Here is a 17,336-nt window from a genome sequence, read left to right on the forward strand (position 1 = left end):
CCTGGCCTATTTTTTCTTTCTAAAGCTTTAGAATGAAGGTGTTAGGGAAGAATCCAAGAAAGGGGTCCCAGAAAAAATGGGCTAAATTAGTTGTTATTTTGTTCATGTTTCCTTTTTATCCACTGATTGCAAAGCCACGGAGATCATAGAGCCTTCCAAGCGGGATAAGCCACTCGTAGAAAAATTAGCCGAGATTTATGTCGACTCCTCCTTCTACAAAGAGACAAAAGCTGAATTACATCAACTTTCCGGGGGTGAGAAGAAGAAGAAGATCACAGTCTTCAAGGAGATCAGCTACACCACCTCCTTCTGTCATCAACTCAGATGGGTTTCCAAGCGTTCATTCAAAAACTTGCTGGGTAATCCCCAGGCCTCTATAGCTCAGGTAACCAGCAGATTCTTTTGAAATACTCAAATGGGAACCATGTGGTTCTGTTATCATCTGCTTCAGGATATGTTTATCTTCTACCCACCCTTCCAGTTATTTGTTATCTTCATTCCACCTGGGATATAGAACCAGTCAGCAGAACAAATAAAGGACAATTAAGTTTTACGTTTGGAAAGCTTCTCTTTTTTTGAGACAGAGTCTTACTCTGTTGCCCAGGCTGGAGTGCAGTGGCATGAACTCAGCTCACTGCAGCCCTGACCTCCCTGGGCTCAAGTGATCCTCACACCTCAGCCTCCTGAACAGCTGGGACTACTACAGGCACATCACACCACATCCAGCTAATTTTTGTGTTTTGTGTAGAGACGGGGTTTCGCTGTGTTGCCTAGGCTGGTCTTGAACTCGTGGGTTCAAGTGATTCTTCTGTCTCAGTCTCCCACAATTCTAGGATTACAGGTGTGAGCCACCATATCTGGCCAGCTTCTTTTTTCTAGTGGTTTCTTAGACTACCCTAACTCAGAATTTTTGTGATTTAGACAAGCTGTAATGAATAATCTGAGGAGAAAAATGTTTTTTTTTGGGAAACTGTGAAAGAAATGTCAGCCATGTTTGGAGTTTTCTGGTAGCTGTTCACTTTAGTTCACTGGTTCATTCAACATGTTCTTGTAGGGCCTGTGCTGTGCTTTAGGGATGTGAATTCAGTAGTGAACAAAATGGGCAAAAATAAAACTCTGCTCATGGAGCTAATTTTCTGAGGAAGGCAGGTGTGATAAATAATAAATAAATTAAATAGATAGCATGTTAGATGGTAGAAGGAACTATGGGGAAGTTTAAGCAGAGAAGGGGTGGAGAGAGGGGAGGAAGAGAGAGAAGTCGGGAGAAGAAGGCTGATTTGCAGTTGGAATCAGGTGATCAGGGAAACCTTCACCTACTGTCACTGAATACACCTGAAGGGAGTATGTGCTGGCCACTCCAAGGGAAGAGCCTGTGTGCAAAGTGCTGTTCCTTATCATTGACCTTCCTTAGACAGTTTACAGGTGATACAAACATAGTAAGCAAATTTGAGTTCATAGAACAAGGCTATTGGTTGTTAGATTAACTTTCTGTTAATCAAAATGAGATAATGTTTCTTTATTCTTTGGTTGGCTCTGTGATAGTTGGTGATTATTACTCCTTATGGTTTTTGTTATTCTTTTCTTTAAACATTTTTTTTTTTTTTTTTTTTTTTTTTTAGAGACTGAGTCTCACTCTGTCACTCATGCTGGAGTGCAGTGGTACAATCATAGCTCACTGCAACCCCAAACTCTTGGCTCAAGCGATCCTCACACTTCAGCCTCCCGAGTAGCTGGGACTACAGGTGTACACAACACCTGGCTGATGTTTTGATTTTTTGTAGAAACTGGGTCTCACTATGTTGTCCTGGTCTGGATCTCCTGGGCTCAAGTGATCCTCCTACCTTGGCCTCCCGAAGTGCTGGGATCACAGGTGTGAACCACCGTGCCTGGCCTTTTCTGTTATTCTTAACCCCTCTGTCACCCAAAACATAAGTACTCCCAATTCATTGGTCCATTCTTCAAAGAAGTCAATTTAGCTGGTTAATTTGGGGCTGTTATTTTTATGAACAATATTGAGTTTCTGTTAAGTACTAAAAGATGGCACGTTGTTGGCTGTAGTAAAATATTACTGACATTTAAACTTGTGCATCATAATTTCCATACCTAAGTATATATATAAATATATCTAAGAGCTTGTGTCCCTAGTTGAGTGATACTGCTAATTATGTGTGTGTGTATATATATATTATATGTGTGTGTATATATATTATGTGTGTATATACATATTATATATGTATATATGTATAGCCACATATATGTATGTATAGCCATACTGCTAATTAAGTGTATATATAAATATATCTAAGAGCTTGTATCCCTAGTTGAGCCATACTGCTAATTGCTCCAAATGTTTTTAGTACTTATAATTTGGTGTTTCTGTCAGAACATTGGGACTTTTACATACTATCAATTGAGGGTAAAATTTTATTCTTTGAGCATAGATTTGATATTATTTGGAAATCAGTCTGGTAGAATCAACCTGGGTTACTTATTGTCAACAGTGAAATGATGTAATGAATTGCTCTTTTGGTGTGATGTATGCATTAGATTTTTCTTACTTGGAAAATAACTTGAACTATCTTGCTTCAAAACATGGTTTATAACTGTCTTGTCCAAATCACCTATGTGGTAATTCTGGAGAGGGCATAATTGGAACATAGCTGTTTTTCACACACTGAGATTCTGCATGTTTTGATACTGGGCTTCCTTCCAATGCTAACACCTGGCCTAGTGCCTCCAGGTTTAGCTTCCCTGCCTCATCAGTGGACTCACTTTCACAAAAGGAATTCCAGCCATGTTCAGAGTAGTGGCAGTCTCTTAGATTAAGAATAGAACCTTGGATCTCCCTAAGCATCTGCTTAGCAGGACAAGTTTTGTTTAGATTTGTGAAAAACTGGAATATTATCTTAGGGCAGGAGTAGGCAAACTTTTTTTTTTTTTGTAAAGGACCAGGTAGTAAATATTTTAGGCTTTGCAGACCAAGTGGTCTTTGTCTCTTTGTCTCAGGTAGTCAGCTCTGCCGTTTTAGTGTGAAAGCAGCCATAGCTAATAACATAAATAAACAAATATGGCAGTATTCCGATAATAAATGAAAGGCTGGCTAGGTGCAGTGGTTCATGCCTATAATCCCAGCACTTTGGAAGACCAAGGCAGAAGGATGCTTGAGGCCAAGAGTGTGAGAACAGCCTGGGCAATAAAACAAGACCCTATCTTTTTTTTTTTTTTTTTTTTTTTTTTTGAGAGAGAGTCATGCTGTGTTGCCCAGGCTGGAATGCAGTGGTGTGGTGTTGGCTCACTGTAACCTCCGCCTCCTGGGTTCAAGCAATTCTCCTGCCTCAGCCTTCCAAGTAGCTGGGACTACAAGCACCTGCCACCATGCCAAGCTAATTTTTTTATTTTTAGTAGAGACAGGATTACACTATGTTGGCCAGGCTGGCTTCGAACTCCTGACCTCCGGTGAGTCCACCCACTTTAGCCTCCCACAGTGCTGGGATTACAGGTATGAGTCACCGTGTCCAGCCAAGACCTCTTTAAAAAAAAAAAAAAAAGGTAACTTTCATTTTATTCCAATAAAACATTATACATGGGCACTGAAATTTGAATTTCATATAAATTTTATATTGTGAGAAATATTATTCTTTTTGACTTTTTATTCAACGATTAGTAAAATGAGCTAGGTGTGGTGGTGCATGTCTGTAGACCTAGCTACTCAAAAGGCTGAGGTGGAAGGATTGCTTGAGACCAGAAGTTTTGAGGCTTCAGTGAGCTATGATTACACCACTGCACTCCAGCCTGAGTGACAGAGTGAGACCTTGTCTCTAAAAAATAATAAAAAATAAAGTAAAAAACCATTCTTAGCTCGTGGGTGAACAAAGATAGGTGGCTGGCCCTATTTGATCTGTGGGCTCTAGCTTAATGATTCCTGATTTAAGGTTTATAATTTTGTATGTTTTAATTCAGAGTTCTTGAAAATTGAGTTGTTAAAATGCTTTATGATTCTCTGCTGATAAATCTTGTATCTGTTGCTTTACAGCTGCACTTTGGCTTGAACTAGTTATTTCTTTATATGATTCAAATTTGGCCTCTGATAATGCAGCTACCAAAGGTTGTATTTGGAAAATCTTAGCATGAATGCATTATCTGTATGAGAAGATTTCATGTTCATTTAAGGTGCCAAGTGTTTCCTGAACAGCTGAACTTGGAAGCAGATGGGGTCTGTGCACTCCATTGTGCATTGTTTAGTTTGTGTGTTTGTTTTCCTTTCTTTAATGCCAGAAAGAATAACACAGACACACCTTATAAAAGCATGCCAAGGTTACAGGATTGATTATTTTGTCAATATGTTTGAAAGCTGACTTTGAAAACATTTTTAGAACTTTGAAACTTTTAGGAAACATCTTAATCATAACACTCAGTGTTAGTATAAGATAACAAGTTTGAATGAAAACTTGACAAAGCCTATGGAATGTTTAGTTTGAAAAGTCTGGGTTGGGCATGGTGGCTTATGCATGTAATCCCAGCGCTTCGGGAGGCCAAGGTGGGCGGATCATGAGGTCAGGAGTTTGAGACCAGCCTGGCCAACATAGTGAAACCCCATTTCTACTAAACGTACAAAAAATTAGCCGGGCTTGGTGGCTGGCACATGTAATCCTAGTTGCTGGGGAGGCTGAGGCAGGAGATTCGCTTGAACCCTGGAAGTGGAGGTTGCAGTGAGCCAAGATTGTGCCACTGCACTCCAGCTGGGGCAACAGTGCAAGACTCCATCTCAAAAAAAAAAAAAAAAATCCTGAATTGAATGTTCTTAAAAGTTTTACTATGTGAAAATATAGACTCTTGTATGCACATGCATGCATGCATGTGGATACAGTCATCTGCATTTATTTTGGAAGCTTGGTCTGTTGAAGTATATTCTGAGGGTAATGAAAATATGCCAGCATAATGGATTTCCCCCCAAAATTTCTAAGTGAATTTTAAAAGACATCTCATAAGTAGAAATATTGAAATAATGTTCTTTCCGTACTAGATTCTTCACAAACTAGTTATCACAGATCATGGTACTGTTTTTGCAGTTTGGTGTGCTTCATGCCAAAAGTGTCCTTGATCAGTGACTTTAAATCTTGATACCACTAGACTGTTGGAGTATTGAGATTTCGTTTTTTTAACTTTGATGATTCCAAGACATGGTAGGATATTTTGTCTTCTTTAGATTACCACTCCTTTTTTAAAATTTTTATTTATTTATCAATTTATTTTTTGAGACAGTCTCACTCTGTCACCCAGGCTGGAGTGCAGTGGTACGATCTTGGCTCACTGCAACCTCCACCTCTAGGGTTCAAGTGATTCTTGTTCCTCAGCCTCCTGAGTAGCTGGGACTACAGGCGTACACCACCATGCCTGGGTAATTTTTGTGTGTGTGTTTTTTTTAGTAGAGACAGAGTCTCACCATGTTGCCCAGGCTGGTCTCAAGCTCCTGAGCTCAGGCAATCTGCCCCGTTGGCCTCCCAAAGTGCTGGGATTACAGGCATGAGCCACCATGCCCAGCCCATTTCTTGTTTTTTAATATTTAACTCATGAGTAAATATAAGTAGGATTTTCTCAAATAAATTATTTGATAACATAACCCTTAACCCTTTGCTTATTGAAGTGTCCTTAAGAGATGCTTTGTCCTAGAAACAAGAGTGATGTTTGTCCAATCTCCTTAGGAGCTATAGAAATCTACTGAGTGGTGAAGAATGGTGAGAACGGCAAAGAATTGGCAGCTTAGGTCTGCAGCATTGGCTATAGGCCTCACTGGCTGAAGCGATGAGGAAGCAGTGACAGGAGATGGGTAGTGGAAGCATGCAGAGTGTGTACAGAGAAAGCTGGCCGAATGCTTTGGTGACAGTGACAATGCACTTTTCCAGTGCAGGCGTGGACTCCCTAGAGGTTGGATAGGCGGGCTCCATCTCACCCCTCTTTCCTCACTGTGCAAAATTCCATTGTTAGAATTTTTTTAATGTGTGCTTCAAAATTTTTATTTATTTTTAATGTTAAGAATAAAGATATCCTGTTTTCACTTTAACCTCTTGAAATATAAAATGACTCATGTTCGTTGGCACAAAGGTTGAGAGTTCAGTTCAGGGTCAAAACTCTTAGGCACCTGGACTTTGCTTTGCTGAGTCTTGCATTGCTCTGCTACCCTGTGTGGTATTCACAAGCTCAGTAACCTGAAGCAGACCCTGAACTGACTGCCGGGTGGTACAATGGGAGGAAGCCCAGCTCTTCCAGTAGTGTGCTTTGTGTCCTACCAGTCTCCCCAAACCACAGATAACTTAATTTTTAACTTAGGAAGCAGTCTAAATAACATATGCTGTTTTATTTTCTCCCAGGGACATTGGTCAAGTCATTGAGTGTTTATCTTAATGGCGAGATCTGATTATGTAACCATATATATTATACTAATAAATTGTGTGTGTAAGTTTTTATCTCTAATTGAAACTTTCCTTTTTTTTTTTTGCATTTTTCTTTTTGAAAAGATCATTGTCACAGTCATACTGGGACTGGTTATAGGTGCCATTTACTTTGGGCTAAACAATGATTCTACTGGAATCCAGAACAGGTAAGTAAATGTTTGGATCTTGATTTTAAGAAAGTGCTGTTACTTTTTTCAATCTTACGAAAATCCATTAAGAATTTGAGTTTAAGACAAGTATAGTGTAAATGTCATTCTTTTATTGAGGGTAGGATGAGTCAGTTTATTTTTGAGACAGAGTCATGCTCTGTTGCCCAGGCTGGAGTGCACTGGCGCAATCTCAGCCCACTGCAATCTCCACCCACCGGGTTCAAGCAATTCTCCTGCCTCAGCCTCCCGCGTAGCTGGGACTACAGGCACCCACCACCATGCCCAGCTAATTTTTGTATTTTTAGTAGAGACGGGGTCGCACCATGTTGGCCAGGCTGGCTTTGAACTCCTGACCTCAGGTGGGTCCGCCCACCTTGAGCTCCCAAAGTGCTGGAATTACAGGCACGAGCCACTCCACCTGGCCCAATTATTTTTAAATATACCATTCAGTGGCATTGAGTACATTTACATTGTTGTGCAACTATCACCACCATCGAGCTCTAGAATTCTTTTCATCTTCTCAAATGGAGTATCTGTACCCATTAAGCAATAACTTCCCATCTCACATCTGCCTCTCCTAACCCCTGGCAGTCATCATTCTACTTTCTGTCTCTGAACCTGACTACTCTAAGACCCTCACATAAGTGGAATCATACAGTGGATGTTCATTGGTAACTGGCTTATTTCCTTTAGCATGTTGTCTTTATGGCTCATTCATGTGGCATGTGTCAGATTTCTTTCCTTTGTAAGGTTGAATAATATTCCATTGTATGTGCATACCACATTTTGTTTTTCCATTCATCTATTGATGGAAACTTGGGTTGCTTTCACCTTTTGGCTGTTGTAAACAGTGCTCCCTAGGCGCACAGAGATCTCTTTCAGCCAGGTGTGGTGGCATGTGTCTGTAGTCCCAGCTACTTGGGAGACTGAGGTGGAAGGATTGCTTGAGCCCAGGAGTTCTAGGCTGCAGTGAGCCATGAGCTATGATTGCACCACTGCAGTCCAGCCTGGGGTGACAGAGTTCGACCCTGTCTCTTAAAAAAACAAACAACCCCCCCCCCAAAAACTATTTTAGTTCCTGCTTTCAGTTATTCAGATATATACCCAGAATTAGAATTTCTGGGTCATATAATCATTCTGTTAATTTTTCTGAGGAACTACTGTACTGTCTTCCACAGTGGCCGTACCATTTTACATTCTTACCAGCAGTGCACAAGAGTTCCAGTCTCTCCATGTCCTTACCAACACTTTTCTTTTTCTCCCTTTTAAACAGTAGAGACCCACTGGATCTTCGGAGAAATGTCTATTCAAGTCCTTTGCCCATTTTAAAATGGAATTGTTTGTTTTTTTGTTGTCGAGTTGTAGGAGTGCTTTATAGTTTTGAGGAGATACTAATCCCTTATCAGATACATGATTTGCAGATATTTTTCCCCACTCCCTGGGTTGTCTTTTCAGTGTTGACAGTGTCCTTCGATGCATAAACATTTTTAATTTTGATGTAGTCCAGTTGATCTGTTTCTTCTTTTGTTGCCTGTGGACTAATATCTGTCACTTTTTTAATGTATGTGTTTGACTTAGGGGTATGGTGGGGGTGGGACTCAGCTTTTCCTGTTACATGGTTAGCACTTTTGTTAGTGTTGTGATCCTTACCTAGTTTCAGTCACAATGGGCTCTTTAAAACCTCATTTTATGAGGAGACTTTTTATTGATATGTTGCGTTCTGAACGTAAGCACTCAGGAATTTCACAGCCCTCAGAGTTCTGGTTATTTCATGTATGGAGAACACTTGTGGCAGATACTGTGCTCCGTAGTGCTTGCTGTCCATAGTCTCAGGTTACCACCACGTGATTTAGAGGAGGTGGATGGTAGCATCCCCATTTTACTATTTTGATGTCTGGAAAAGGCTGATTGTTTTTTAAAGAATAAGCATAAAAGTTGATTCATCACTCAAGTAAAATAAATTATTTTGTACGGAATCAGATAGTGTCACTCTACAACGAGACTATTATTAAACAGCAGTTTACCAGAGTGATGTCACTGTTCATGCTTTTCCTTTTTCTGAGGCCTGAGGTATCTGGATTATTTCCAGACTTGCTAGTAGTTGACGGTTTGTGTCCCATGTCGATGCCATTTCTTAACCCAGCACAGAATATATCACAGGATCTAAAGGCTGTGGGCCTTTTATATTGTGCAGGAGGAAGCATTTGGAAAGGACATGGAGTACATGGAGTAACCTGGTCCTCAACTGGAACTTTAAAGAGGACTGAAAATCTGGCCATTAAAGCTCTTGGTAGAAAAATCCAGAGAAATAAAGAAAAACTTCAGGTGTTTCTTCAGATGTTTTCTGGAGAAATAAGGCATTCATCTTATTGTAATTTGTTTGTTTTTGAAACAGAATCTCACAATATTGCCCAGGCTGGTGTGCAGTAGTGCAGTCATAGCTCACTGCAGCTTTGAACTCCTGGGCTCATAATTTGTATTTTTGACTTAAGCTTGCTATCATTTTTTTTTCCAAAGCTCTAGGGTACATGTGCAGGATGTGCAGGTTTGTTACATAGCTAAATGTGTGCCATGGTGGTTTGCTATACCTATCAATCCATCACCTTGGTGTTAAGCCCAGTATGCATTAGCTATTTTTCCTGATGTTCTTCCTCCCACGGCCTCCCATTGACCCCACTATCGTTTTTTAAATAAGCATTTGGACTACATTAAAGTGGCCTGTGTGTATGATTTAATCCCTCCTGGGATGATTAATGATTTATTGATTAGGAAAAAATGTTTCAGCATCATCTCTGGAAACAGGTTCTCAAAGTTTTGTTCAGGGGTGAATATTAGTACTTCATAATTTAAAACTGCTTGGAGGCCAGTGGTTTAGTTCTCTTCTTTGGGGATGAATTCTCTGAGAGAGGAAAGCACTCTCTGCTCTTTCTCTAACCTGTGTGACTGAGAAACTGGGTTTTAATCATAGGTAGAGTATGAGCATCTTTGCATTAATAGCTACCTCTGGAATAACTGCTTTACAGAGTTGTGGTGATAGCTAAACAAATCAGTGTATATTAAGGGAAAAGATATACTTTAAAAATAGTATTTGGATCCAGTCATCTCACTTCTAGATATTTACCCCAAAGATGTGAAAGCAGTTTGTCGAAGAAATTTCTGCACCCTCATATTTATTACAGCATTGTTCACAATAGCCAAGATACGGAATCAGCCTAAGGGTCTGATGTGATAAAGAAAATGTGGTATATATACACAAGGGAAAACAAAAGAAATTTTGTCATTTGCAATAACATGGATGGAACTGGAGAATATTAAGCCAAGTGAAATTAGCCAGACACAGAAAGCTAAGCACAGAAATGTCACATAATCTCATTTAACATGGAATCTGAAACAATGGAACCTTTCAGAGACAGTAGAATGGTGGTTACTAGAGGCTGGAGGGGTGTGGGGAATGGAGAGATGATGGTCAAAAGGTGCAAGACCTCAGTTACACAGGAGGAATAAGGATTTTTCTTTGGAGATACATTGCACAATGTGGTGAACACAGTCAATAATAACATAAATTTCAGAATAGCTAAATTTTAAGATACTTTTACCACAAAAAATAAATGTTTGAGGCAATGGATGTGATAATTAGCTTGATTTAATTATTTCACACTTACGATTCATGAATCATATCACTTGGTACCCCACAAATATATACAACCATAATATGCCAATTTATAATTTAAAAATCAAAATAAAAAATATTCAGACCAATAAGTAGATATAACAGATATGGATTACTACCTTGAAAGAATTAGAATGAATTTTCTTCCTTAATAAGAAAAAGCTGTGTTTAAAATAAATTTTCTTAGGATTTTGAAGGAATGTTTCCATTGTCTGCTTTTTCAGAATCATTATGAACATTACTGTACTGATAGATACAAGACAACAAATTGAATTGAATCTTTGCTATGTTCCATGTTCTGAAATTAGCTTTTTACTTGATATTAGGTTTATTTGTGTGCAGAAAGTGAGATTACTGCATGTCTACCAGGCCTGGCTATTTTTCATTCATTTTAATTATATGTAAATACTTTTAAAACTGTTCTGTCTGGGCACCATGGCTTACGCTTGTAACTGCAGTGCTTTGGGAGGCCAAGGTGGGAGGATTGCTTGAGGCCAGGAGTTCAACTCAGTTGCAGTGAGTTTATGATCATGCCACTATACTCTAGCCTGGGTGACTGAGGGCAACTCTGTCTCTAAAAATAAAATAAAACAAAAAAGACCCTAGCCTGTTCCCTTAGATCTTTGTTCTTTAGGTATCTATGGACTCTTTTTTTTTTCTTTCAGTGTAATTGTGTTATTCACTTGGGTTTGCAGTTTTAAAAATGTTCTCTTCCTTTTACGCCATTTAAATGATGTGTCACTTACCTCTTTTTCAGTTTCATCTCACACCTTCACTGTCAATTATATCGTTTTGTTATGGTGTTTCAGGGATGTTGGCATGCCTTCATAAAATTCATATTTGTATCAAAGTGTAGATTAACTTAGCATTTTCCTTTTTATTTATTTATTTATTTTTTTGAGACAGTGTCTCGCTTTGTTGCCCAGGCTGGAGTGCAGTGGTGCAATCTCAGCTCACTGCAACCTCCACGTCCCAGGTTCAAGTGATTCTCCTGCCTCAGCCTCCTGAGTAGCTGGGACTACAGGCACCCGCCACCACGCCTGGCTAATTTTTGTATTTTTAGTAGAGACAGGGTTTCACCATGTTGGTTAGGCTGGTCTTGAACTCATGACCTCGTGATCCTCCTGCCTCAGCCTCCCAAAGTGCTGGGATTACAGGCATGAGCCACCACACCCGGCCAACATTTTCCTTTTTAAATCTCAATTACTTCACTGAGAAACAAGCACTAATAGTGTTCCTTTTTATTACAACACACAAATTAGATTTTTCTTTATCAGTAAGTGCCACTTGGTTTCCTCTGAGCACTCTGGAAACCTCATAGACTGCTGGCTGTCTTAGCATGTCAAGGATAATGTCACGGCCCTGCTGATGGTGGTGTGGTGCATGTAGATTATGCGTATAATAAGGGGTTGATTGAGGGTTCCCTTCACTGTCTTTCATTTTGCTTCCACATGACTTACATTCTTTGTTCAACTTTAAAATCAAAGTGACTAATTGAATATCTTAATCTTTGCAGACTTTATTTAGCTTACCACTTTTCTGTTTGTACATTAGGAATGGTACTTGGCATTTTTGTTAGTTAAAATTATGTGTTGGCCTGGTTGCCATACCAAAATACCGTAAAGCAAGTGGCTTAAACAATAGAAAGGTATTTTCTCTCAGTTCTAGTCTGAAAGTCTGAGATCAGGATGCCAGCATTGCTGGGTTCTGGTGAGGGCCCGCTTCCTGGCTTGCAGACCTGCCTTCTTGCTGTTCCTTGTGTGGCAGAGCAGCTGGTGTCTCTTCCTATTAGGACGCTGTTCCCATTACACTCTCCCCACCTCCCTATCCTGGAACCTCATCTGAACCTAATTACTTTCCAAAGGACCCATCTTCAAATACCATCACATTGGGGGTTGGGGCTTCAACATATGAATTTTGATGGGGGGAGATGCAATTCAGTCCACAACAATCCAAGACTGTGAATTTCAAAATGAGCTATAATATGTAGTCCCATGGGTACCACTGTGGAGACGTAAGAGATGGGGAGAGGCTTGATGGGGTTCACGCTTCCCTGTTTTAACCAGAACAGTTTCCCTTTTTTCCTGCCTAACTTTATACACTGTCATTTATGAAAGAGTTTTGTGGGTAGAAAATCTATCTAAGAATGCTGAGTTGACTGTGGTGCTTTGGTTCCCCTTTTCATGGCAGAGCCGGGGTTCTCTTCTTTCTGACGACCAACCAGTGTTTCAGCAGCGTGTCGGCCGTGGAACTCTTTGTGGTAGAGAAGAAGCTCTTCATGTGAGTAGGTCTTTGTTCTGGGAACAGGGCTGTCCAGCCGCAGGGGCTGTTGGTTAGACTGATCACATCTGGAGTTGGGGGCCAAGGATGGGATCCTGAGGATTACCAGTATTTTTTTAAAATTTATTTTTAAATTGATGAGTAAAAATTGTGTATATTGATCATGTGCAACATGATGTTTTGAAAATATGTATAGGGATTACCAATATTAATTTAGAAAAAGCAGCCAGGGATAGGGAAGAAAATCCTGAGCCTTTGGGAACTGATATCCAGAGAAAAGAGTTTTTCTAGATTTGAGTACGGTCAGAAAATCCAAATGTTGGAGAAAGCAAGCAATAAAGGGACTGAAAAGTATCTTTTGTTTTTAGTAAATACTGATGACCTTCACAAGAAAAGTTTGAGGGGCTTGGTAGAGATTAAGCAGCAACTTGGAAGTGGGGAGATTAAGTTAACAAAGAATGTGACCATGCTTAGCCCTCAGGGGACCAGGGAAGTGGCATGAGCCATTAGAAGGCATTCTTACAGTAAAGAGCAGACTGGTTTAATTTCTTGTATTATTCCCCCCCCCTTTTTTTTTTGTTTTTTGAAACAGGGTCTTGCTTTGTCGCCCAGGCTGGAGTCCAGAGACATGATCATGGCTCATTGCTGTGTTGGCCTGCGGGGCTTATGCAGTCTTCCCACCTCAGCCTCCTGAATAACTGGCATGCCTAGCAATTTTTTTTTTTTTTTTTTTTTTTTTTTTTTGAGATTGAGTTTTGCTCTGTCTCCTAGGCTGGAGTGCAATGGTGCGATCTTGGCTCACTGCAACCTCCGCCTCCCAGGTTCAAGCAATTCTCCTGCCTCAGCCTCCCAAGTACCTGGGATTACAGACACCCGCCACCACATCCAGCTAATTTTTTTGTATTTTTAGTAGGGACGGGGTTTTGCCATGTTGGCCAGGCTGGTTTCAAACTCCTGACCTCCGGTGATCCACCTGCCTTGGCCTCCGAAAGCACTGGGATTACAGGTGTGAGCCACTGCACTGGGCCTCCTGGCTATTTTTTTTTTTTTTTTTTTTTTTTTTTTTAATTTTTTGTAGAGACAAAGTCTCACTATGTTTCCCAGGCTGGGTATTTTTCAAGGATGGATCACATTTGCCCAAATGTACATGTCACATGTAAGAATTATTAGAAAGGGAAAGCATGAAGGAGGTGGAAGAGTTTGGAATTGTGGGAGAAAGATGTCAGGAAGAGGAAAGATTACAATTTGATAGTTGACAGGGATGTATGGCTGGAAGACATGATCATTGAAAGAAAGTCTTTTTCGGGTGGGCACGGTGCTTCACGCCTGTAATCCCAGCGCTTTGGGAGGCTGAGGCGGGCGGATCACAAGGTCAGAGTTTGAGACCAGCCTGGCCAACTTGGTGAAACCCCGTCTCCACTAAAAAAATACAAAAATTTAGCCAGACATAGTGGCTTGCTCCTGTAATCCCAGCTACTCAGGAGGCTGAGGCAGGAGAATTGCTTGAACCCAGAAGGCGGAGGTTGCAGTGAGCCGAGATTGCACCACTGCACTCCAGCCTGGGCAAAAGAGCAAGACTCCATCTCAAAAAAAAAAAAAAAAAAAAAAAAAAGAGAGAAGGAAGGTCTTTTTCTTTTTTTAACTTGAGAGTAGAAGAGGTAAGAAGAGCTTAGTGATCTGAAGCTGCACTGGGGGACTTGGAGAATAACAGGCCACCTTCCTAACCAGAAATAGGGAAAAAGAAAAGCTTCTATTCCTACCAAAATCAGCTACTGAAGTGCTGTTCTTCAAGGAAAGCCAGCACTGAAGAAGGAAAAGCATTCTTTGAAGAGAGGGAGGATATGTGGAATCTGTTCCCCTGGACTGAGTGTTCAGGAGCTAGAAAGAGCAATAGGAGGGAATTGTGTCATGAGAAGAGGGGCTGTGCACAGAGCTTCATGGGATGCTGTCCCAGGCAGGCTGGCACCCAAGGTGTTCATGGGCATGCATAGTGGGTCTAGCTCTGATGATGTGGGAAACTGGCTTGTTTCACCCCTGCTGTCAGCACAGGTCTATAATAGGCAGTCTAGCCTGCTCTGTGGCTTCTTAAACTAATCTGGGATGTATGATATGTATTTTTGTTCTGTAGACATGAATACATCAGCGGATACTACAGAGTGTCATCTTATTTTTTTGGAAAACTGTTATCTGATTTATTACCCATGAGGATGTTACCAAGTATTATATTTACCTGTATAGTGTACTTCATGTTAGGTAAGTAAGTAACAAAACAAAAAAGGACATGTCTTTAGTCTTGCCTATGGGTGAAATCAGTTGTGCCTCGCAAGCATGTTTTTGGTTCTCAAAACTTTATATAAACCAAACCATGAGAAAAGGAAACGCTTGTCCATTTTGCGCTCTCTGAAATAGTTGTTCACTGTCAACTATTTTTGTCGAGACTGTTTCCCAACTGAACTTTTTTGTTTGTTTGCTTTGTTTTGTTTTTTTGAGACAGGGTCTTGCTCTGTCACCCAGGCTGGAGTGCGGTGGTGATCATATCTCACAGCAGCCTCAACCTCCTGGGCTCCAGTGATCCTCCTACCTCAGCCTCTGAGTAGCTAGGACTACAGGCACACATAAAGATGGAGTTTTTGGTAAAGATAGGGTCTCACTGTGTTGCCCAGGCTGGTCTTACACTCCTGGCCTCAAGTAGTCCTCCTACCTCAACCTCCCAAAGTGCTGGCATTACAGGAATGAGCTGACGTGCCCAGCCTGAACTTGTAAAACCACTTATAAAACTATACTTTACTGAGAGATGCTTGTGTTATACACAAACATGGAAAGAATTTATAAAACTTTGAGACTATGCTGGAGAAGCTGGGATATTTATAGCCTATCTATGTTTTTTTTCTCTCTCTCTCTTTCTCTCTCTCTCTCTGTCTCTCTCTCTCTATATATATACACACACACACACACACACACTCTCTTAGAGATATATAGAATGATTAAATATATTTAATCTCTTAGAGATATATGGAATGATTAAATATATATATGTATTTATTTAATATATATTCTCCATCCCTGCTTCTTTAATGAGAGAAAGACAGTGACTTTTGGGACTTGTTAATTAAAAAAAAATACTTGTTTGATAGATGTGGAGATTCATTTGTGCATTATGCTCAGGCTTCACTCCAGGCTCCTTGCATCTGATTTCCATATATTTCACTGATACATGCACACACACACACACACAACCCCCAGAAATATCTATTTTGACACTACAAGATAAGAACTACTGATTGAGCTTAAACCTTTCTTTTGACAAATAATAGGTGTGTCCTAAACAATCAGGGTTAGGATCTAGATCTCCAGACTCCTGATTGGTGTTCTTGTGGCTGTTTCAAATCTTCAGATTGTATGACCTACAGGATTAGCTCACTACAGTTTAGAAAGCAGTTTATGAAACTTAATTTAGTCCCATTTCAATCCAGAGTGATGTGGTAATCTGTCTAGGGAGGCTTGGGTTATGGAGGCCCCCTACTCCTCCCCCAGACACTACAACCATTGTGAGGTCATGCCATCCCGATCGTCCCAGTCCCTTCACTCACACAGTTACAGCACACAATGAGTAATGTGGGGACGTATGGGCAAATGAATGTGCTATTGATGAGTTTCCTGTGAAAAGAGAAGGCAGTTGAATTTTGGCTGGTTGTACTTCAGGAACTCAGAAATTGTTCATAATTATACATAATGGCACATAAGTGTTATAAGGACCAGTGCTTATGCAGTTCTGTGAGAACTTCATGCACTTACATGGACGGAAACAACACTGGAGACCCAGGGTGGTTGGAGAGTGGATGACTTTTTTTCATTCTGATTACTAGTTTCTCAAAATATTAGTGTTAAATTTGCACAATAAGCAATCCCAAACATATGGTGACCTAGGCAGTTGGGTTAACTACTTCTTCTCTTTCTGACTAAGGATTGAAGCCAACGGCAGACGCCTTCTTCATTATGATGTTTACCCTTATGATGGTGGCTTATTCGGCCAGTTCCATGGCACTGGCCATAGCAGCAGGTCAGAGTGTGGTTTCCGTAGCAACACTTCTCATGACCATCTGTTTTGTGTTTATGATGGTGAGTCTGAACTGTGTTTCCTCTGAGAAGGAATTGTTTTTTTCCTTCATTTCTTCCTGCACATTCACTTGTCATGTGAAACCTGTTTTGAGGATTCTGTAAATGGGACTCTCTGCTTCAAGGCCATCTACTGAAATAGATTATGTTAGAGAATGTACTAACTTTCCTCTTTGCCCTTATCCAACCTTTTTTGCTATGTTCTAATGTAGTTCCAATAATTTTAGTTAATATTGTTACTAATGAGCTTTTAAAAAGTGTTTCTCGGTGACATATTATGAAACCTTAATAAATTGGAATTTCAAAAACCAGAAAACGTTTGATCGGCAGATTCTGTTGAGAATGACGGATTATTTGCCTGACTTTCATGCTGGTGTTAGAGAACTGCTAGCTTATTTTTTTTTTTTTTGCATTTTTAATTTCTGTTTTAAATGTTCCCACATACAGCATCGAACTGCTAGCTTGTTTACCCACCAGCAGAGATGGTTTGGTTGGATTTGTAATACTGTTTTCCAAGACACACGTTAAGCCTCATAAGAAGCAGAACAGAGTATGGTGTGAGCGGTCTATTTTGGCTCCCTCTTGTATTTTGAAAAAGAGTGTTTTAAAACTATTGGAAAATTGGAGCGTTCACACACTACTAAGTACCTCTTTTCTGGGTTTTGTTCC

General features: G+C 40.2%; 1 protein-coding gene across 8 annotated transcripts in view; it reads left to right on the forward strand.

Moving 5' to 3' along the window:
- ABCG2 (ATP binding cassette subfamily G member 2 (Junior blood group)) overlaps positions 1 to 17,336 on the forward strand; it is a 140,334-nt gene that overhangs the window by 118,385 nt on the left and 4,613 nt on the right. For all 8 annotated transcript variants that reach the window (XM_050790462.1, XM_050790459.1, XM_050790458.1 and 5 more), the window contains 5 exons: positions 135 to 385; positions 6,516 to 6,598; positions 12,462 to 12,551; positions 14,680 to 14,804; positions 16,516 to 16,670. In XM_050790462.1, the coding sequence (XP_050646419.1) occupies positions 135 to 385; positions 6,516 to 6,598; positions 12,462 to 12,551; positions 14,680 to 14,804; positions 16,516 to 16,670 (704 nt within the window). The remainder of the gene's footprint in view (positions 1 to 134; positions 386 to 6,515; positions 6,599 to 12,461; positions 12,552 to 14,679; positions 14,805 to 16,515; positions 16,671 to 17,336) is intronic.

Source organism: Macaca thibetana, chromosome 5, assembly GCF_024542745.1.
Source record: "Macaca thibetana thibetana isolate TM-01 chromosome 5, ASM2454274v1, whole genome shotgun sequence".
Classification (NCBI taxonomy): Eukaryota; Metazoa; Chordata; class Mammalia; order Primates; family Cercopithecidae; genus Macaca; species Macaca thibetana.